The sequence below is a fragment of the Aythya marila genome (assembly GCF_965140915.1).
Source record: "Aythya marila genome assembly, chromosome: W".
Taxonomy (NCBI): domain Eukaryota; kingdom Metazoa; phylum Chordata; class Aves; order Anseriformes; family Anatidae; genus Aythya; species Aythya marila.
Genome location: NC_139081.1, coordinates 8,884,375 through 8,908,130, shown reverse-complemented (window position 1 = coordinate 8,908,130; position 23,756 = coordinate 8,884,375). Strand labels below are relative to the sequence as shown.

Below are 23,756 nucleotides of genomic sequence, written 5' to 3'. Positions count from 1 at the left end.
AAATAACTTTGTCTCTCAAGTCACTGAGGATCACTGAGGATCTAAAATGATCAAAGCTTTCAGTGAAGTTTGGATTCAATAATGCAGTTTGGATTATTTTATTGGATTTATGTGGCAAGGGTTTGGTAGTGGAGGAGCTGCAGGGGTGGCCTCTGTGAGAAAAGTCCAGAACCAAACCAATGAGCAATGGTGGTTGCGTCTCCGTGAAAGCATATTTAAGAAGGGGGGGGAAGCTGTGCAACAGCAGCTAGGAGAGAGGCGTGAGAAAATGTGAGAGAAACAGCCATGCAGACACCAAGGTCAGTGAAGAAGGAAGTGCTCCAGGCACCAGAGAAGAAGTTTCCCTGCAGCCTGTGGAGAGGACCATAGTAGAGCAGATCTCCATGCTGCATCCTGTGGAGGAGCCAACAGTGGAGCAGGTGGATCTGACCTGAAGGAGGCTGCATCCCATGGAGAGCCCCGCCATAGCAGACTCTGCATTGGAATTGCAGCCCATGGAGAGGAGTCAACACAGGAGCAGTGATCTGGCAGGAGCTGTTGCCTGTGGGGGACCTGTGTTGGAGCAGTTTGCTCCTGAAGGATGGAGCCTGTGGTACAGACCCATATTTGGAGCAGTTCTTGAAGAGCTGCTGCCTTTGGGAAGCCCATGTAGAATCAGTTTGGAAGGACTGCATCCCATGGAAAGGACCCCATGCTGGAGCAGGGGAATAGAGTGACCATGAAGGAGACAGAACAGCAGAGACAAAGCTTTAGGGACTGACCACAATCCCCCTTCCCCTGCACTACTTGGGGGGGGTGGGGTGGTGAAGTGAGGGTGTTTTTAGTTTGCTTTTAGTTTCTCACTGTCCCAGTCTGCTAGTGATAGGCAATTAATTATATTAATCTCCCTCAGAGTCTGTTTTGCCTATGACAGTAATTGGCAATTTCTATGTCCTTATCTCAACCCTTGAGCCCTTTCCATTGTATCTTCTCCCCCTTTTTCCTTTGAGGAGGGGGAGTGAGAGAGTGGCTATGGTGTAGTTTAGTTACCCAGGATGCTAAAGCCAGCACAGTCATATATTTTTTATTAAGGACAAGGCAGAATTTTCCCAATGAAATTTGTGTTAACTTTGTATCACGGCCATCAAAAGAAAAATCTACTTTGATTTGTCTTATGATTCATGAAAACAGTAATTATTAACTTTATAGCATCATGCAGGGGTAAAGGCCTAACTCTGTATTAACAAACATGAGTCATCTGTTTCATGGGTGGCATTTCTTTTTCCATAAAACCACAATAAATAGAGAAGAAACATTACCAAAACCTTTTCCAAAATTCAACTTAATTTTATTCAAGTGTACTTGAATTTGCAGGCATCCTGAAAGAGGCATTTAACAACTCTAGTACTGCTTCACTGCCTATCAAAACAATTTGAGTGATGGTTAAGTAGCCACAGCAACACTCACAGACCAACACAGAAGGAACAAATGTAGGAGCTTTGCATCATGCTCTTTATAAATGTTTTTGTTTTACAGCGCACAAAACAGTATATGCTTCTCAGAGTACTATACAAATAATGTCAGCCCATCAGAGCAATGGGTTACAGGAATTCAAGTGGTGTAACCAGCCATATCAATTGTTTACTTATCTTAATTCTCACTGCTTCAGTCTCAGTGTTAATCTAATATTTACAGCAGGCTCTATCACAAAGGTCTCTTAACAGCCTCTAGACATAATTTTGACTTCCATCTGGTACCTGACCAGCCATGATGTTTCTTTGAGATCTGCTGCAAAACAAAAGTCAGGATAGGGATCTGAGGAACATCTTCCTACCTTACAAATTTGCACAGAATGGCCATTTCCAGGAGTAAATACTCATTCTGAAATCAGAGGCCTTTTTAGTAGTGCAACAACTTGCATGTGTTTACAAAGTGTACCCCTTCCCAAAGCAGAACAGACTCTTCATAGAAGTAAATTCTCATCTGTAATTCAGTTAATAGCTTAATTTATTCAATACATTATGTAAAATCTACATTGTTGTTTCACTTTTCATGTTTACACACAGGAGGATTTTTTTTTTGATTTTTAACCACGATGCGACAAGAGCTTCTTATAGGAGATGCAAACATTAAACACTATGAGAATTCCTGTCTCATTTATCTTGTTTTTCATTGCATTCCCTTTATTTCCCTCCCAGTCTGGCTCAAATGAACAAGGTTTGTTTTCAACAAGTAATGTTTAAACAGTTCCAAGTGAAAGTCTGACGATAGGAAGACTGGAAACAGGGAAAACTCCTAGAGGGGTCTATAACTCTTCATTTGACAAGTTCTTATGTGAAAGTCAATCTTTTGGATACTGATTTGGAAAAGTAACTTGAGTGACACCAACTAAAAAGTGCTGATATGCAATCATTGTGGGAATTCAGGTACTTGATACTTGAGAGATTTCAACTAGCACTAGGTAGAGATATGCAAATCCTCAAATGATGCAATTTCACCCCTCTTTTCATCTGTTGGCACTGTATATAAAGGGAAATATAGGTATTAACTGCTTTTTTTTTTTTTAAAAAAAAAAAGCAACAAAGCTACTCAAACTGCCTGCAAACTACAGTTAATGTACATGTAAGTTTGTCATGGATCAAAAGCCAAATTTTAACAGTAGGTGAAAAGCCAATATGTATTTCTTTAGCTGGATCCTTGAACTTTGATAGTTATCCTATCCATATACAGAGCTCAGATTGTACCTTTTTTCTGACAGCATTATCATCCCATACCACATACTACATATCAGCATTATCCTAAGTCACAACTCTCCTCAGTACTTAAACATTAACCTTTTTATACATCAACTAATTTATATTTTTGTTTTTTGATTCTTTTTTTCCTTGAAAAAAATGTTTGAATTGCATAACCATTCTTTATGGTATTCAAATAAATCTAGATTCCATATTTTTTACAAGGAGGATGGAATGTCCAGCTGTTTGTCCACTCTAACAGCTCTTGCAGTTTCTGTTCAAGTGATGTGGCACATCCTGTGAAATGAATGATCTAGCTACCAAAAAAGAAAGTCTCAAAGCACATTAAAAATGCACACAGACTAAAAGTAATTAATATTGCCTAAGTAATGTTGTTTATTAAGGCTGTGCTTCAGAAAGAGGATGTTTAGAGTTAAGTAGCCTTCATCAAGGCACAGAATGGGAAGAGGTAAGCACAGCTGTCTGTAGAAGAGAAATTATATACGACCATGAGTGAGGTGTGCATGCACGCAAACACAATTTAGAACTGCACAGCTAGTCTTTGTAACAAAACTGAACACGGTTAAAAGGAAATATAGTGACTTTCTAATGGCCACAGTTCTACTTCATTATTAAAAACTTGGCAAATATTTCCAAAAGTAAAATTCACAATTTGAATAAATGAAATATTTTAAACAAAGTGCTTCATGGATCTGAACCCTGCATGGTTGTACTGACTGGTCTAGAAGCATTTCGTAGATGTCATAGGAGCATTTCACACAAAAACAAAAATGTAATTCAGGTGAATAAGAAACAGGACATTTCCACAGACATTTCTAATGTTTTCACACTTTCAAGTAGTTGAGTTCTTACGGCCACTGGTTTTGTAACAAATGTATGCTACAGCAGTAAGGGTTTGTGGATTCCTTTAGCAGCAAAGGCCCATTTCAAAGGGCACGTGGTCTTTTCGGGTTGATCTGTTTACTGGCCTGTTCCTCCTCTTGTAGAGCTGCTCGGAAAGATTTCACTTTATCTTTAATGAAAAAGAGAGAATGAGTACTGATGTGCTTGTACCCAACAAAGATCTTGAAACTAAGCCCTGAACTCCACAACCCTGCCCTAATGCACAACACAGAAAATTCCTCCACAAAAACAGCTGAAGCTACAAGAAACTCCAAGAGGATTAAGATAAGCTTAAATTCAGTACTCACCATACAAACAAGTTATTTAGCAACTTAGTCCCTTCTTAGATGCTACCCCTGTCTCTAGGCAGGATAGATTTGGAAACTACACAACTGCACTCCCAGTATGTAACTTGTTTCTGCTTAAATTCTGCTTCTAACTTACAGAGTACAGGAAGATATACACAGCATACTTTCTTTTCCTTCCCAGCAGCTTCTGAACCATTCTTAAAAGCAGACAAAATTGTATCTTAGTGTATGATCAACAACATTCTCCCCTATTTTGTGCTCCCCTCTCTGCACTGCACTGGTGCAGCTTCACATTGAGTCCTGTGTTCAGTTTTGAGTGCCACAATACAAGAAAAACATAAAACTATTAGAGTCCAAAGGAGGGCTACGAAGATGGTGAAGGGTCTGTTGGTAGATGTTAACATAGTAACAGGTGTCTTGGCAGTGAAACCAGTACTGCTACTAGCAATGCATACCATAAATGCTCAATTTAATCTAAACAAAGGATAGTTAGGAAAATATTATGGGTATCTGGGACATTATTGCTAGGTGAATGAATAGTTTGGAAACTAAGGTTTGGACTGAGACCAAGGGCTCATAGAGCATGCGCAAGTAGATGAGGTAAAAAGTTCAACTCTGATGAAGACCTCTTACTTCATCCCGATGACCACCCAGACGACCACCAGAGAGTACTACTCAAGCGCAGAAGGACTGATAAGATAATTAGCATACGAAGCGGGGCTAGGTGGAGCTAGGAAATGAATATGCATAGATGTGTTGAAAAACTTAATGCATATGTAATATTTTAGGAGATAAAAGAGAACGTGAGTGAACAAATTGGACAAAGTTAGATTAGGGCAGACATGCCCCTAACTTCTGGCGCCTAATAAAAGCACCTTCATATAATCACTCTGTGGTTGTGTCTTTGTGAACACTAACATTTTGGTGATCCAGATGGGACCTTGTGGGCACTGCTGAGGCAGCTCACGAACTGATCACACTCCAGCCGGCACCGAGGAGTTTCTCGGGGAGCCATCGGCCGCAACTGACCCCGCTGCTCACAGCGTACCTCTAGAAGGGTAAGAGAAAAGGTGCTTTCTAGTAACTGGTACAGATCTGGTCTGGGAGCCTGCTGGTCAGACACAGTGAAAGCCACACACAGTTGGGCTAGGGAATTCCCGGGGTAAGCCTAGGCGTATGTCCGTAATTATGGACAAAAATTATGTCCGTAAGACAGTCGCGAAAGTGCTGCAGGTTCAGCATCAGTGGTCTGGTTTGGTAAAAGGTTATAGCTATAACAAATGGAAAAACTTAAAGGTATTCTGGGCGGCAATACTCCTGTACCACGATCTTCCCCTTTGGGCTGTTTACTAGCACACTGGAAGGAGGGAGGCTTTGGACAGGAGTTACGAAAAGGTAAACTAGTTGATTACTGTAATGTTTGGTGGCCACAGTATGAACTAGAAGATCAAGAGAGTTGGCCAAGAAATGGAACCTTGCAATACAATACTATCTTACAATTAACGTTATTTTGTAAGTGAGAAGTCAAGTGGGATGAGATTTCGTATGTAGAACTATTTTTCTATTTGCGAGATAAGCCTGAGTGGCAATGCACTTGCAGGATAATGGTGGCTAAAATAACTGTTGATGACCAATGTAAAGCATGCACAGGAGAAAAGCGGTGTATAGGGCATCAAAGGTTAGAGAATGGTATGTATTATAGACGGGACGATGGAAATACAGATTTGGAAGTAGTACCATCAGCCCCATTAGAACAAGGGCAGGCTGTCAGGGAAGAAAGCAAGGACAGTGGGGGGAGGAGGGAGAAGAAAAAGGAGCGGTAGCTTCAGCTACCCCGGTATCATATAGAACCCAACGACGAGACCAGAAAGGTGCTGCCAAATGCATGATAAGAGAGAAAGATGGAATAAGACAAAATAAAAACATAATTGCTCCACTTAGACAAGGAGTAGGGACAGAAGGGCCAGTATACATGTATGTTAAAGTTTACTCCAGGAGACCTAGTAATTTGGAAACAAGCAGCAGGAACGTAGCAGGAAAACACGGATAAAGTAGCTAGGGTAATGAAAATGATCATTAAAACCCAGAATCTGGACTGGGATGACCTTCAAGTAATATTAGATACATTAATGGACTCAACAGAAAAAGTTATGGTGTTAAGGGCAGCTATAGAAAGTGAAAGAGAGGATATCAAGAATAGCCTGACCCTCTTCAGAATCCAGCTGGCCAAGGAACTGGAGATCTGGACAACGCAAGGATAAATACAGGTACCCAGAAGTCAGTATTTGTTGTTACAATACGTAGATGATATTTTGATTGCCACAGAGAATGAGTCGCTCTGCACCTAAATAACCATTGAGATTTTAAATCAGTTAGGAATGGGCGGCTATAAAGATTCAAAAGAAAAAAAAAAACACAAATAGTTTGCTCGACTGTAACATATTTGGAGGGTGAGATTTCTCAGGGACAAAGAAGTCTGGGCATCAAGAGAATAAAAGCTATATGCGCTATCCTGGAACCTCAAAATCTCCATGAGATAAGGGCCTTCTTAGGAATGGCTGGGTGGTGCAGATTATGGATAATGGATTACGGACTCATAGCTAAGCCCCTTTATGAAGCTCAGAAGGCACGGAATTTTATTTGGGGAAAAATACAAAAAGAAGCTTTTAAGAAACTTAAAGATGCTCTAATGAAGCCACCAGCTTTGGGTCTACCAGATTTATCAAAAGATTTCCAGTTATTTGTACATGAAAGACAATGACTAGCATTAGGGATACTAACTCAGCGACTGGGAAGCTGGAAAAGACCTGTGGGATACTTTCCCAAACAGTTGGATGCTGTAAGTGCAGGATGGCCCTCACGTTTGTGGGCAGTAGCAGCAACAGTTCTCTTAATCCAGGAAGCAAGGAAACTTACCTTGGGAAAACATATTGAAGTTTTTGTACCACATATGGTAACAACCGTTTTAGAGCAAAAGGGGGGGCCGCTGGTTGTCACCCAGCCGGATGATGAAATATCAGGCAATACTAACTGAACAAGATGATGTAACCTTGAAAATGACTAACCTGTTAAATCCAGCAGTATTTCTAGGAGCTGTTCCCGAAGAAGGACCATTGGAACACAATTGTGTGGAAATAATCGAACATACTCATGCTAGCCGCGAAGATTTGAAGGATGTACCCCTTGAAAGGTATGACTGGGAACTTTTTACTGATGGTAGTAGTTTTGTGGAGAATGGAACACGATATGCAGAGTATGCAGTAACAACCCTGAAAACAGTAATCAAAGCAAAATCTTTACCACCTGGAACATCAGCACAGCGAACGGAACTGATAGCCCTAATTCGAGCACTGGAACTGAGTAAAGGAAAGATGGTAAATATTTGGACAGATTCAAAGTATGCCTTTGAAGTGGTCCACGTTCATAGAACATTATGGAAAGAAAGAGGGCTGTTGTCTTCACAAGGGGCCAATGTAAGATATCAAGAGGAGGTGTTAAATTTGATAAATGCGGTACATAAGCCAAAACAAGTGGCTATTATGCACTGTAAAGCCCATCAAGGAGGAACCTCGAAGATATCAGAAGGGAATCCGTTGGCAGATTGAGCAGCTCGACAAATTGTTTGGAAGGTGTGGAAAGTGATGGCTTTGGTACCACTCAAGGTAGGCCCCACTCGTCTTAATCTTCCCAAGGAACCAAGATATTCACCAGAGGATGAGAAATTAGCAAATCTCCTAAAGGCCCAAAAGAACTCTGATGGATGTTATGTAACCACTACGGGCCAGATAGTAATACCCCCCTTGGTGATGCAAGAAATACTTCATACAAAACATAATGAGTGTCACTGGGGCGCAGAGGCAATGGTAACATTTTTGAAATGTAGCATTATCTCTATGCATATGTTAACAATGGCAAAATCAGTAATGTCAAAGTGTGAGATTTGTCTGAAAAATAATCCAGTAGCAAGAAAACATGCTGAAATGGGAAGAGTCAGAATAGGAATAGAACCGGGAGATTACTGGCAAGTTGACTTTGTAGAGTTACCTAGGACTAGGGGATATAGATATCTGTTAGTAGGGGTTGATACCTTTTCTGGATGGCCAGAAACCCTTCCCTGCCACACCAATCAAGCTAAAGAGACAGTAAAGTGGTTATTGCGGGAAATTATTCCGAGGTTTGGGGTACCGTTAGGAATATCCTCGGATAGGGGACCGCACTATATTGCATCTGTGGTTAAAGATGTAAGCCGGCTATTAGGAATTTCTTGGAATTTACATACTGCATGGAGACCCCAATCTAGTGGACAGGTAGAGAGGATGAACCAAACACTAAAGGGACAGATTAGTAAAATCTGCCAGGAAGCCAAAATACAATGGCCACAAGCTTTGCCTATAGCCTTATTGAGAATAAGGATAAAGCCAAGGAGTGGAATGTCAGTAAGCCCATACGAGATTATGTATGGAAAGCCTTATGAATCCCCAGAACCAAATCCTAATATGCACATAACAGGGAACCAGGATGTTTATAATTATGTATTATCTCTTAGCAAAACTTTAGTTCAACTTCAGAGTGTTTTGGTGTGAAACCGACCATTGTCACTGGAAAATCCTGTCCACGATATTCATCCCAGAGACTGAGTGTACATTAAAAATTGGAACAAAGAACCCCTGAAAGAACGGTGGGCCAGACCTTATCAAGTATTATTGACTACTTTTACAGCTGTAAAGGTAGAAGGGGTGGATGCTTGGATTCATTATACTCGGGTGAAAAAGGTTCCTGAACTTTGGTCAGTGTGAGCATTCGGAGATACAAAACTACAGATGAGACGCGTATAAACATACAATGTTGGGGTTCTTAATAACGGTAATGATAGCAGCAATTGTTTTGTGCAAATATCTTGTAATTGGGTTTCTAGAAATACCAGAAAAGTATAAGAAAAAGGAAATATTTAAGGGAGGAAATGTTACCTTGGAATGTGGAATGCAAGACGATAAACCAATAACAATTAGCTCTCTACAGGTGGTCTGGGAGAAAATAAATGACTTCGGACAAAGCCAGGAAATATACGTAAACACATCCAGGGACAATACAGGATTGAAAGCTGGATGGAAGGGGAAGGCGTACGTAAGTAATACCCTAGAATTGGGCCAACAACTGAGAGGAACTACCATCCTAACCCTGTTTAATGTTACTAATGTCAATGAGGGAAACTACCGGTGCATAGTAATACATGAAAATAGCACAGATTATGGGATAAGAGAAATATTGGTATATCCAAAATTGGATAAAGGAATATTGGTAGCCCGACAAAAAGGATCTAAAAGAAAAAGGGAGGACCAAGTACCATGGACACAAGTGATATAGATCCCACACAGGCAGCAGGCAGAGAATTTATTGGTAGGATTAATTAAAGATTTTGCCATAATGAAAGGAACTGATAGAATTACTGCTTGTATGCCCATTCCAAAAGCAGCAGGGGACCCGCTTGAGTGGGGTATAATAACCTCCCCACTGCCCCAAGTAGAAGGAAATAAAACAATTCAGTGTAAAGAAGGATGGGATAGTGCTTGGACAGTGAGTTTACTGCAGAAATTCCAGTATGGAGGGAATACATCATGGTGTATTAAATGGCAGGGAAAGCAGAATGGAACTGATCAGGTTTATACAGTAAGCCGGGTTGACAGCAGTGGTAAACAAGAATCAAAAGAGGTAGCTTGGTGGATCTGTGAGAAGAAATATACTTGTGACAGTAATAATGAAGATATCAAGCACTTACCCCCAGTATTGATAGCTATTAGGGCAGGATGTGCTTGCCGAGGAATTAAGTATAATTCGGAAAGAAGTAGCCAGGTAAGTCAAATCACAGCAGATTGTAGCTATACTACTGTACAAAGTCCAGGACAATTTGTATGGGCAGCCAGGGATGGAACTTGGACTACACACCTGCCGATAAATGGGGAAGTAAAAGAAATAACTTTAGGACTTCCCACACTGTCCAATATGGAAAAAAATCTCCTTTTAAAGGAAAATTGGAAACCCTACAAATTAGTAGAGCAAAAAGAATTTTAGAAGGGGCAGATGAAGATATATGGCATGAACCCTCGGATGGAGTAAAATTCAGTTGGGCATTAGAATCTCTATTTGCACAGATAGCTAATTATCGAAATAGGGAAATGATTTATAAACTTACAGGACAAGTAAGTAGGTTCGCGAGAGCCACAAAAGAAGGCTTTAGAGATCTTAATATCCAACTACAAGCTACAACTAAAATGGTGCTACAAAATTGGCATTAGATACACTGTTATTAAAGGAACATGGAGTATGTGGATTTCTAAAAGATCGTATTGATCATTGCTGCATCCACATTCCAAATATGACTGCTGATGTAGAACATGACATAGAACAACTGGCTCAAGTGGAACAAGATGCAGAACAGGAAGAGAAAGATATGACAACAAGCTGTTTGGATAAAATTTTTAGTGGATGGAATATTAGTAATTGGGCTAAATCCTTACTGGAAATGGTAATTATATTGGTAATTGTAGGGGTATTAATTTGGTTAACATTTGTAATGCTGAAAAGTCTGATCCTAAGGAAGACAACCTGGAACCGGAAAGTGATGCAGACCATTGCTGGGCATATGGACCCACATCCTCAATACTCTCTACCGGCATATGATAATTTAAGAGAACCTGAGTAATCCAGGGGTTAAAGATGGCATCCACTCCAGATTAAATGAACCTGACCAGAGAAGTGCAAATGACATAAAGCACAAGTAGTGGATTTCAGATTTATGGAATGTTGTGACAACCCTAATCTTTGTAATTTTCTTGATTATGTTACTGGTGTGTGCTGTGTGTGAGACATTTTAATTAGTTAGTGAAAGCATTTGCCCTCCTTGAAGGAGTGAAATACTTTCAAAGGGGGGAAATGTTGGTAGATGTTAACATAGTAACAGGTGTCTTGGCAGTGAAACCAGTACTGCTACTAGCAATGCATACCATAAATGCTCAATTCAATCTAAACAAAGGATAGTTAGGAAAATATTATGGGTATCTGGGACATTATTGCTAGGTGAATGAATAGTTTGGAAACTAAGGTTTGGACTGAGACCAAGGGCTCATAGAGCATGCGCAAGTAGATGAGGTAAAAAGTTCAACTCTGATGAAGACCTCTTACTTCATCCCGATGACCACCCAGACGACCACCAGAGAGTACTACTCAAGCGCAGAAGGACTGATAAGATAATTAGCATACGAAGCGGGGCTAGGTGGAGCTAGGAAATGAATATGCATAGATGTGTTGAAAAACTTAATGCATATGTAATATTTTAGGAGATAAAAGAGAATGTGAGTGAACAAATCGGACGAAGTTAGATTTGGGCAGACATGCCCCTAACTTCTGGCGCCTAATAAAAGCACCTTCATATAATCACTCTGGTTATGTGTCTTCACGAAAGCTAACAGGTCTACAGGGGAAGATGTATGAGGAGCGGCTGAAGTCACTTGGGTTGTTCAGCCAAAAGAAGAGGAGACTGAGGGGAGACCTCATGGCAGCCTACAGCTTCCTCATGAGGGGAAGAGAGAGGCAGGCACTGATCTTGTCTCTCTGGTGACCAGCAATAGGATCCGAGGGGATGGCATGAAGCTGTGACAGGGGAGGTTCAGGTTGGATATTAGGAAAAGTTTCTTCACTAAGAGGGTGGTTGGGCACTGGAACCAGTGCCCAGGGACGCGGTCACGGCACCAAGCCTGCTGGAGTTCAAGAAGTGTTATACAACACTGTCAGACATACGGTTTGATTTTTGGGAGGTCCTTTCTGGAGCCAGGAGTTGGGACTCAATGAGCCTTGTGGGTCCCTTCCAACTCAGGTTATTCAATGATTCTATGATTTTCCTATGAATGCATTTTGTGATTATATTTTTGAAGTTTTTCACTGTAAATGGATAAACACATCATTTAAAAAAAATTAATCATAACTGTTATAAATGAAGTCTCAACTCAATCTGTATTTAGTAATATTTATAAAAGATAAGCAAACAGCACTGAGTGCGCAGGGAGTCTATGCTCTACCAACACGCACACACGAACATCAAACATTCTAAATATACAGAACATTGCATGGCGTCTCCTGAATCACCCTTCTTTGTTCCCTGTAAACTTTTTTACATTCCTGATGGCCTCATCGTTAAGAGTCTGATGTTATCATCAACCATGGGGCTTGCCAACCCACATGGACACACTCCCACATCTCCCCCTTCTTTATTAATATCAACCATTTTCTTGACACGAATTATTATGCCATATATCACATAACTATCAGGAGAGAGGGAGAAACCTGAGAAAGGAAGCATGGCATTCCTTCATATTTCTATTCCTCTTCGCCCCACTCTCCTGTGACAGGTCCAAGAAGATGAAGGAAAACATAGTGACAGCGTGAAGAAATTAGTTCCAAAGTGAAAGGAGAAAAAAAATGAAATATGCAGTGACCATTATGTGCCACCAGCAGAACACAGAAGTTACTGGGAGAATCTTTGACTTCCCTTCTGTAAAGCTATGGAAGCATCATCCTGCCTGTAAAGACATGAGGATCTCTTAGGTAACCTTTACCTCCAGTGTCTTGTTTCAAAAGAGGTATCTAATAACCTTTAGAAGAACAGAGAATCACCTAAACTGTGTTTTCTCACTGCTGGTGTCTCAAATTGTCTCTTCCTGAAGAGGAAGCCGCCATTTAGTTTGTAAGAAGCAAAGGAACATACAACCAATTCTTTGCTGAGCAGGCCACATCTGATTTGCTTAATGCATTCTTATAACCTACAGTAGATACTCAGACTGAGAAAAATCTAAGATTTTATCTTATAAGGAATTTTCTAATGTAGATTAATAAAAAAAAAAAACACCAAAAAAAAACCACCAACAAAAATTCTTGAATTTTCACCAGTGTAACTTGCCTGCTGGAGTGCAAAGATATACAGAATCTAAAATGAAAAATTAATCTCCATGAGGTATCAAGCTGACAAGATGATTTTAGATGACAAGTGGAACAGGCACTAATTAACTGCATTTTTTTTTTTCAACAAAGAGAGGCTGGTAAAATTCAGACAGAAAGGCTGCTGAAGAAAAAAATACACTAACAAACAAGCTACTCAGAGCTTGATGCAACTCTTAAGCACAAATTAAAAAAAAAAAAAATGACAGCAGGCTCCCTGCTACACCAAAGAGTGCAACAGAGCAGGAGGTGGGAGTTGCAACTAATTTTTCCTCATTGCATTACCTTATTTTTTTTCCTGTACAGTTCTTTTGGCTTTTATTTTCCCTCCTTTTATCATTTTGGAACAAAGGAAAAGAAAAAGAAAGATGCAGGAACAAGTTCCTACTTCCTGGAGTCTTTTAAACTGGAATGAACAGAATACAGATGTGAACTTGCTCTTGGCAGAAGAATAAGTATTACTTCAACAGGGCATTAAAGGACAGCATAAGAGGAAAAAAAATCCCAAAATATAAGCACGCTCTACAAACTGCTAATAATGCACACAAAATTAATTAAAAGCAATCTACCTCTAAGTTCGATCAGAATATCAATTTTCTGCTCTAGAATTGCTTCAAGTTGTGTAGCATAAGAATCCACATCATAGTCCACTTCTTCTGTCATCTCAAGAAGGGCTTTTTCATCTTCCAGCCATCTAATAGATTCCTAGATAAAAAATAGAAACAAACAAACAAAAAACAAAAACAAGTAAATAAGAATAAATTCTTTGATGGTGGTGAGGCACTGGAACAGGTTGCCCAGAGAAGTTGTGGATGCCTCAGCCCTGGAAGTGTTTAAGGCCGGGTTGGATGGGGCTTTGGGCAACCCGGTTTAGTGGATGGTGTCCCTGGCCTTGGCAGGGGGGTTGGAATTATAAGATCTTTGAGATCCCTTCAAACCCTGTACTGGGACTGGGACTGATGGAGTTAACTTTCCCTGCAGCAGCCCATGCAGTGCTGTGCTCTGCACTCCTAGCTAGAACAGCACTGGTATCACTCCAGTGTTGTGTCTATTGCTGAGCAATACTGGCACAGCATCAGGACTCCCTCCAATCCCCGCCCCTCCTCCTCCAAAAGCCAGCAGGCTGGGGGTGGGCAGCTGACCTAAACCAACCAAAGGTGTGGAGTAAGGAACACACGGACACCAGAGTTCTTTCAGGATCAGTAACTGCTGCTACTTTATTGATGACATAACTTCATTATCCTATGTTGCATCCACATATTGAGGACAGGCTCTGCTCTTATACCATTAGCCCCACAGCACTCCTTTTCCACTAACTATTCATTGGTCAACAACTTTGCCCGGCAACCGCAAACACCCAGCAACTTCCATGCCTTAATGGCTGGAGAACAAGCAACCAGAGACAGCAAGGTGTCTCCTCAATCACTCTTCTTTGTTCCCTCTAAACTCTTTACATTCCTTGATGGCCTCATAGTTCAGAGTCCAATGTTATCACAAACCATGTGGGGGCCACACTCCCACACAAAGGGATATTCTATACCATATGATATCACACTCAACAATAAAAGGTAGGTGTATTGGGTTTATATGGCAAGGTTTTGGTAGCAGAGGGGCTGCTGGGGTGACCTCTGTGAGAAGAGTCCAGAAGCTGCCCCATGTTAGATAAGGACCAGTTTCAGCCTGCTCTAAAGGGATCTACCACTAGCTGGAGTCAAATCCATAAGCAGTGGTGGTTGTGTCTGTGAGCACATATTTAAGAAAGGGGAAAATAACTGCTGCGCAAAAGCAGCTGGGAGGGAGAGGAGTGAGAAACAGCCCTGCAGACACTAAGGTCCGTGAAGAAGGAGGGGGAGAGGTGCTCCAGGTGCTGGAGCAGAAGTCCCCTGTGGCCTGTGGAGAGGACCATGGTGGAGCAGGTTGTCCCCCTGCAGCCCATGGTGTACCACAGAGGAGTAGATCTCCACCCTGCAGCCTTTGGAGGAGCCCATGGTGGAACAGGTGGATCTGACTTGAAGAAGGCCGCGGCCTGTGGAGAACCCCTGCCTGAACAGACTTCGGACTTGACCTGTGGAGAGGAGCCCATGCAGGAACAGGTGATCTGGCAGGAGCTGCCACCCATGGGGACCCATTGCTCCTGACGGATAGACCCTGTAGTATAGACCCTTATTGGAGCAATTCTTGAAGAGCCGTTGCCTATGGAAAGCCCATGTAGGATCAGTTTGGCAGAGACTGTATTCTGTGGGAGGGGCTCCACCTTGGAGAAGGGGAAGAGAGTGACCATGAAGGAGCAGCGGAGACAAAGCGTTACAGACTAACTGCAACCCCCATTCCCTGTTCCCCTGTGTCACTAGGAGGGAGGAGGTGGAAGAGGGTGGAGGTGGGGGCAAGGTGTTTTTAGGTTTTTGGAGTTTCTCATTGCCCTAGCTTGTTAGTAATAGGTAATAAATTATAATAATTTCCCTACTCTGAGTCTGTTTTATCCATGACAGTAATTGTTGAGTGATCTCCCTGTCCTTATCTCAACCCTTGAGCCCTTTCCATTGTATTTTCTTCCCCTTTCCCTTTGAGAAGGGGGAGTGAGAGAGCAGTTGTGATGGAGCACAGCTGCCCATCTGAGTAAAACCACCACAGTCATTTCTGGTGCCCAACATTGGGTTTGAAGGGTTGAGATAACAATAGATGTGATCAGAGTGCTTTAGAGGGAACTTGCAATTAGAATTTAGTTTACAGTTGGTAGTCACAATGCTGTCTGGATTGCTGTTAATATTTTTCTATGTCATACTGTTTTATGTGATCTGCCATGTTCTCCCTTTTACTCTGTAGCAGATTGGAGAGTTTGTTAAAGCCTGTGTCTGTTTTGTTTTTTTTTTTCAGTTTGCTGTTCTGTAAAGCACTGGCCTTGAGCCTAATCTGGTATTTGGGCCCTGCATTACTGTCATCTGTGTCTTTTGAGAACTATCTCTTGGAGAATATTAACAAGTACACTCTCTCTTTTTCCTCCTCTGGAAGTCAGTTTGTGGATGATATCAGGAATGGTACCTCCTCCTTTCCCTGTGTTGTAGGAAGACACTGCAGAACCAACAACAGGTCAGCTTCGCAAGGAACTGGGTAAGTACAGCAACGACTTGAGCTAAGCTGGCATTGGCATCCAGAAATCCTATTCTGACTGTCCTGTGTGATCACTTTGGTAGATGAAGCCTAAATCATCAACAGTTCTTATTGACATTTTGGGAGAGGCCTACAGAATGAAAAGAAGTGCCTATATATATCTGTTAAAGGACAGGGAACAGTGGTGATAAGTGGTTTAGTATATTGGTGATACCAATATACTAAAGTATGTGGAACCTGAGTGTAACACAAATGTTATGGAATAAGGGGCGGAGGTTGTGCTGGGTCTGGCTGGGATGGAGTTAACTGTTCCTGTAGTGACCCATACAGTGTTGTGCTCTGCACTTGTAGCTAGAACAGCACTGGTATCACACCTAATGTTTTTTCTATTGCTGAGCAGAGCAATTGCTCCCAGACAACTGCTATGCATGTTGAGGCCCTGCTTCCCGGGATGTAGCAGGATGTAGCCGAATATCACTCATTGAATGGAAGTAGAAAATACATTTTTCCATTTTTCCTTCCCTCTGTGCTTCCATGCAGCCTTTGCTTGTTTTTTTTTTGTTTTTTTTTTTTTTTTTTGGTGTGTGTGTTGTTTTTTTGTTTTTGTTTTTGTTTTTGTTTTTGTTTTGTTTTTTCCTCTTCCTTTTCCCTTTAATTAAATTATCGTTATCTTAACCTGTGAGCCTTTTTTTTTTCTTTCCAGCATACTTTCTTCTCCCACCCCCCCTCTTCTGAGGAGGAGCAAGAGAGCAGTTGCGGTGGAGTTTGGCTGCCCAGTAGGGTAAAACTACCACAAACCTAAACCATTCTATGATTCTATGAAATGCATTAGCAAAGGTACTAGTTTCATGACAAAGAGCTGAATTACTCCTTTTCTCAAGATGACCACATTTCTATACTGTCTAGTCACCTCATTATAACAGATTTCAATCCTAAAATGAATCCTTATTCCCAATTCAGCAAAGTTGTGTGTTTTCTACATAGTTTCTTAATTATAACAGCCATATCAGCAAACATAACATTATGTGGTTCTAAAGTCAGTCTTCATTTTTAAGTTCAGGATGGTTTCCACTGACTACAATCCCGGTGTTGTTATTGCAGTCATGGAGCAAAGATAATTCTGTCCATACTCAAAACCAGTTTTGAGAGAAAAAGAAGAGCTATTTTAAACTCTCTATTGCATGTGCTAACTCCCCACATAGACAAGAGTACTGTAAAGGTTGGTTAAACCAGCTCTTGGGCACCTTTGCATTCCAAATATTACCAAAAAAGAGGAATTTTAAAAAATAGTCTTGCATCAAAGAATGCAACCAAGAGCTTAAAGCTTACAGAACCATGCAAAGCTAAGATCAGGAGAACTGATCTCATTAGAAATGCTTTGATTGTAAAAGAGAAAGCAGCTGACAGTTCTAGGCATGCTGGGCCTGAAATGCTAAAATTAGCTCTTCCCCTTTGTGCTCAGTAGCCCAAGTAATATCGAAAGCATCATCCAAACACCATGTATGCTTTTTCGCACAGATGGAGCTAACATCAGGACAGGATTCATCTCATATAATGTAAACTTATACATTCAAGAATCACAGGAAGACAGACATGTCCAGAGCACACTTTATTCCATTGGTGTATTTTAGGCATTTTTGTCAGGATAGGATATTTCATATCCCAGAATCAACAGCTTCCAGAAGAAAGCTGACAGAAAACAACTTCTGCCTGGTACAGCTTGTAGATTTTGTATTGGTGCAGCCCACCTCCACCCATGGCATAAACTAACAAGCCATGCTGTGAACTAAGGGAGCTGAGGCTTAAACACATTTCCTTCTAGTGACTGCTGTGAGCAGCAGTAATCGCCAGCAGAAGGTCAGATGGACACACAGAGGCAATAACATCTTTAATGCAACTTGTCTTTCTAGAAGTCCCAAGCATTAGGACACAGCTATGGCATAAGACTTTCACACTTTTGTGTCTTCGGGACTAGTGTTTCATAACTAGTTTCATAACATAACTAGTTTCGGGACTAGTGTTTCATAACTAGTTTCATAACATAACTCCCTCTCGTGAGGGAGGCTGACGAGGCGAAGGCGGAGCCAGCAGCGTCAGCGGCGGGCTATTTAAATCGGGACCCACCACCATTTCACTGCCATTTGCCGAGGCGATCGGCTCCGGGGCAGACGCGTTCTGCAGCGGAGCGGGGGATCGGGCCAGGCAGGGCTAATTTTTTCCGGCATCGAGCCTACTTGAGGGCATCGAGCCTACTTGAGGGAGCCGCCAGGACCCGGCAGCCCTCGTGAGGGAGGCTGACGAGGCGAAGGCGGAGCCAGCAGCGCCCCCTCCCCAGCCATTCAAAAGCAGCCCTTAGGGAGCGCGAGCGACCAGGAGCGCGGCGACCAGGGCGGGCAAACAGGGCGTGGCGCGTCAGAAGGGAGTGGCAGTTCGCGCAGGAAGGGCAGAGCGCTCCCCCTACACACAAACAACACCTCGTTAACAACAGCCGTAACTAGGCGATAATGGTCGCCACCAGGCACGGCGCGCTCTCCAGAAAGTCGGTACACACGCAGACCGACTACCCGTTCAAAAATGCTGCAGTTCAGGTCACCGGATGCATGGAGTGTCTGAGCCTGTTGCTGCCATCGGCGGGAGGCAGAGAAACTGCGTGCGTGAGGTGCGAGCAGGTGGATGATCTGGTCCGCATGGTGGCGGAGCTCAAGGAGGAGGTGGAGAGGTTGAAGGCCATCAGGGAGTGTGAGCGGGAGATAGACTTCTGGAGTAACTCCCTGCAGGGCCTCAAGGGGAGGTGCCGAGGTGAGACTCCCCAAATGGGGGCGGACCCCCTGCCCTGTCCCCATCGGGCAGAGGGAGGGGATCTGGGAGCTGAGGAGGAATGGAAACAGGTCCCTGCTCGACATCGCAGGCGATGCTCTCCCCTTCCGGCCCCACCTTCCCAGGTGCCCTTACACAACAGGTTTGAGGCCCTAGAGATTGAGAGGTCGGTGTGTGAGGAAGAGGTAGCAAATGTTCCCAGGAGGATGCCTGGGGCGAGGAGGTCGACTCCGCGCCTCAGGACTGCCTCCACCAAGAAAGACAGGAGGGTTATTGTTGTTGGTGACTCGATTCTTAGGGGAACAGAGGGCCCTATTTGTCGGCCTGACCCTACCCGTAGGGAAGTCTGCTGTCTCCCTGGGGCCAGGGTCAGGGACGTTGCCAGGAAGCTTCCTAACCTGGTACGCCCCTCTGACTACTACCCCCTTTTGATAGTCCAGGCGGGCAGTGATAACATCGAAGAGAGAAGCCTCAAGGCTATCAAAAGGGACTTTAGGGGAATGGGTCGGTTAGTGGATGGAGCGGGAGTGCAGGTGGTGTTTTCGTCCATCCCTATGGTGGCAGGGAGGGGTTCAGAGAGGACACGGAAAGCCCACCTGTTAAACACGTGGCTCCGGGGCTGGTGCCAACGCAGAAATCTTGGGTTTTTTGATCATGGGGCACTTTACTCAGCACCTGGCCTGATGGCCGCAGACGGGTCCCTATCTTTTAGGGGAAAAAGGATCCTGGGCCAGGAACTGGCAGGGCTCATTGAGAGGGCTTTAAACTAGGTAGGAAGGGGGATGGGGCTGAGGCTAGGATTGTTGGGGCTGTGCCAGGGGGAACAATGGCAAGGCCGGAGGATAAGGCAATGGCCCAGCTGAAGTGCATCTACACCAATGCACGCAGCATGGGTAACAAACAGGAGGAGCTGGAAGCCATTGTGCGGCAGGCAGGCTATGACTTGGTTGCCATCACGGAGACGTGGTGGGACCAGTCTCATGACTGGAGTGCTGCAATGCCTGGCTATAAGCTCTATAGAAGGGACAGGCAGCATAGAAGGGGTGGTGGTGTGGCTCTCTATATTAGAGAGTCTTTCGAGGTTGTAGAACTCGAGGTTGGGAATGACAAGGTCGAGTCCCTTTGGGTTAGGATCGGCAGGGACAACAAGGCTAGTGTCCTGGTCGGGGTCTGCTATAGACCGCCGAACCAGGATGAGGAGACGGATGAGGAATTCTACAGGCAGCTGACAGAGGTTGCAAAATCATCAGCTCTTGTACTCGTGGGGGACTTCAACTTCCCTGACATATCCTGGAAGCACAACACAGCCCTGAGAAAGCAGTCTAGGAGGTTTCTGGAGAGCATGGAAGATAGCTTCCTGACACAGCTGGTTAGTGAGCCTACCAGGGGAGGTGCCCCGCTAGACCTTCTCTTCACAAACAGAGAAGGACTGGTGGAGGACGTGATCGTCGGGAGCTGTCTCGGGCAGAGTGACCACGCAATGGTGGAGTTCACTATTCTTGGCGAGGCCAGGAAGGGGACCAGTAAAACCGCTGTATTGGACTTTCGGAGGGCTGACTTTGAACTGCTCAGGACACTGGTTGGTGGAGTCCCTTGGGAGGCGGTTCTGAAGGGCAGAGGGGTCCAGGAAGGCTGGGCGATCTTCAAGAGGGAAGTCTTCATGGCGCAGGAACGGTCTGTCCCCACGTGCCCAAAGACGAGCTGGCGGGGAAGAAGACCGGCCTGGCTCAACAGAGAATTGTGGCTTGATCTTAGGAGGAAAAAGAGGGTTTATAAGCTTTGGAAAAGTGGGCAGGCCACTAAGGAGGACTTTAAAGAAGTAGCGAGGCTGTGCAGGGACAAAATTAGGAAGGCCAAAGCTCATCTGGAGCTCAATCTGGCTACTGCCGTTAAAGATAACAAAAAACGTTTCTATAAATACATCAACACAAAAAGGAGGACTAAGGAGAATCTCCATCCTTTACTGGATGCGGGGGGAAACTTAGTTACAAGAGATGAGGAAAAGGCGGAGGTGCTCAATGCCTTCTTTGCCTCAGTCTTTAGCGGCAATACCGGATGTTCTCTGGATACCCAGTACCCTGAGCTGGTGGAAGGGGATGGGGAACAGGATGTGGCCCTCATTATCCATGAAGAACTGGTTGGTGACCTGCTACGGCACTTAGATGTGCACAAGTCGATGGGGCCGGATGGGATCCACCCAAGGGTACTGAGGGAACTGGCAGAGGAGCTGGCCAAGCCACTGTCCATCATTTATCAACAGTCCTGGCTATCGGGGGAGGTCCCAATCGACTGGCGGCTAGCAAACGTGACGCCCATCTACAAGAAGGGCCGGAGGGCAGACCCGGGAAACTACAGGCCTGTCAGTTTGACCTCAGTGCCAGGAAAGCTCATGGAGCAGATCCTCCTGAGAGTCATCATGCAGCACTTGAAGGGGAAGCAGGCGATCAGGCCCAGTCAGCATGGCTTTATGAAAGGCAGGTCATGCCTGACGAATCTGATCTCCTTCTATGACAGAGTGACGCGCTGGGTGGATGAGGGAAAGGCTGTGGATGTGGTCTACCTTGACTTCAGCAAGGCTTTTGACACTGTTTCCCACAGCATTCTCCTCAAGAAACTGGCTGCTCTTGGCTTGGACTGGCGCACGCTTCGTTGGGTTAGAAACTGGCTGGATAGCCGGGCCCAAAGAGTCGTGAATGGAGCCAAGTCCAGTTGGAGGCCAGTCACTAGTGGCGTCCCCCAGGGCTCGGTGCTGGGGCCGGTCCTCTTTAATATCTTCATTTATGATCTGGACGAGGGCATCGAGTGCACCCTCAGTAAGTTCGCAGATGACACCAAGTTAGGTGCGTGTGTCGATCTGCTTGAGGGTAGGAAAGCTCTGCAGGAGGATCTGGATAGGCTGCACCGATGGGCTGAGGTCAACTGCATGAAGTTTAACAAGGCCAAGTGCCGGGTCCTGCACCTGGGGCGCAATAACCCCAAGCAGAGCTACAGACTGGGAGAGGAATGGTTGGAAAGCTGCCAGGCAGAGAAGGACCTGGGAGTGATGGTTGATAGTCGGCTGAATATGAGCCAGCAGCGTGCTCAGGTGGCCAAGAAGGCCAACGGCATCCTGGCTTGTATTAGGAACAGTGTGACCAGCAGGGCTAGGGAGGTGATCGTCCCCCTGTACTCAGCTCTGGTGAGGCCGCACCTCGAGTACTGTGTTCAGTTTTGGGCCCCTCGCTACAAGAAGGACATCGAGGTGCTTGAGCGAGTCCAGAGAAGGGCGACGAAGCTGGTGAGGGGCCTGGAGAACAAGTCCTACGAGGAGCGGCTGAGGGAGCTGGGCTTGTTCAGCCTGGAGAAGAGGAGGCTCAGGGGTGACCTTATCGCTCTTTTTAGGTACCTCAAGGGAGGCTGTAGCGAGGTGGGGGTTGGCCTGTTCTCCCACGTGCCTGGTGACAGGACGAGGGGGAATGGGTTTAAGTTGAGCCAGGGGAGTTTTAGGTTAGATGTTAGGAAGAACTTCTTCACTGAAAGGGTTGTTAGGCACTGGAACAGGCTGCCCAGGGAAGTGGTGGAGTCACCATCCCTGGAAGTCTTCAAAAGACGTTTAGATGTAGAGCTTAGGGATATGGTTTAGTGGAGGGCTGTTAGCGTTAGGTTGGAGGTTGGACTCGATGACCTTGAGGTCTCTTCCAACCTAGGAAATTCTGTGATTCTGTGAACTAAATCTCTACATCTGTTGTAAAATGTTTTATTTAGTATCTTACTATATTGCATGAATACACATCAATGTTCCATTAAGTTTGATGCCTACATTAGGAGATCTGTGTATTCCCTACAGGTTTAATGTTCTGCTATTCTCTTGCAGTAGACATGCCAAACGGACAGCCTGCCTAAAGACTCTTAGGTTATGAACAGAAGCAACTCACATTTCCTTCTGAAAACTAGTAATTCATACTTATTATTACAATTTGTTTTGTGAATGTAAAAGGATCCATGGCACTGACCAGCATTGCACTACTGGCAGTATTCCTTCCAAAGACCCTGACTAGAATGAAAACCTTTATGTATCTGTAAAAAGGAAGCAAACAGGCAGTTAGAAAAATATGTCTCTTCTGGATCTCAGAGGGAGATGACCAAACTGTCAACAGAAATGGTTCTGATAGAGACATTACTATTAATTTCCAGCTTTGAAATAGGAATACTGGCATAGATTAGACAATGAAATCATAGAATCATAGAATGAATCATAGAAATGAAAAGTTCAAGACCAATCTGAATGAACTTCCTGCAACTAGAAAAAACACAGTCGCTAATGCTGGAAAAGGACTAAAACAGAAAATATCTCAGTAGTAAGAAGAAAATAGCAACTTTTCTTAGAGTGAACAGTCTATTTAGGAATGCTTGTGAGAAGAAAAAAAAAGGAAAGAAAGAAAAGACATTTTTACTAGATTTCTGGGATGATAGAAAAACATGCTTCTCTTTCATCCTGGGGATGAAGATTAGTGGTTATGAGATCTAAACATCTGTCCCTATTTGTTTGCTACAATGGGGTTAGTGTAATAAAACAATTTAGAAAACCCTAACTGCAGAGGAATGACCAGATGATATCCTGCATTATATGCGGGATATGTGCTTTACTTGGGAAAATCTGAATTCCTGGATTAGGATAAAACAAAGCAAAGCTCCATCCTTTACCTGGAAGACAGCCCTGTGGTCTTCTACTACTTGTTCTTCCATTTCTACCATTTGTGACACAGCTTCATGAAAAGTAAACAATTGTGGAGAAACTTCCTCTTCCTAAAAACAATAAAAGCTTGTTAGTCTGGAAAGAACTGTGGCTACAGGAAATATACTGAATATGTTCCATCCTATCACAGAGCATGAAAAGAAATATGCATAAAGCAGAGCTTGTCAAAAATAGAATTTTATA

At 43.7% G+C, this 23,756-nt stretch overlaps 2 protein-coding genes across 4 annotated transcripts in view; one reads left to right on the top strand and one right to left on the bottom strand.

Moving 5' to 3' along the window:
• The window catches only part of LOC309889474 (very low-density lipoprotein receptor-like), a gene marked incomplete at both ends in the record, with an annotated part of 519,757 nt that overhangs the window by 266,425 nt on the left and 229,576 nt on the right, over nt 1-23,756 (top strand). The gene's annotated exons all lie outside the window — the stretch shown is intronic.
• Nucleotides 3,662-23,756, bottom strand: part of LOC309889430 (kinesin-like protein KIF2A) — a gene marked incomplete at both ends in the record, with an annotated part of 127,001 nt that continues 106,906 nt past the window's right edge. For all 3 annotated transcript variants that reach the window (XM_082782265.1, XM_082782266.1, XM_082782267.1), the window contains 3 exons: nt 3,662-3,747; nt 13,483-13,618; nt 23,522-23,623. In XM_082782265.1, the coding sequence (XP_082638391.1) occupies nt 3,662-3,747; nt 13,483-13,618; nt 23,522-23,623 (324 nt within the window). The remainder of the gene's footprint in view (nt 3,748-13,482; nt 13,619-23,521; nt 23,624-23,756) is intronic.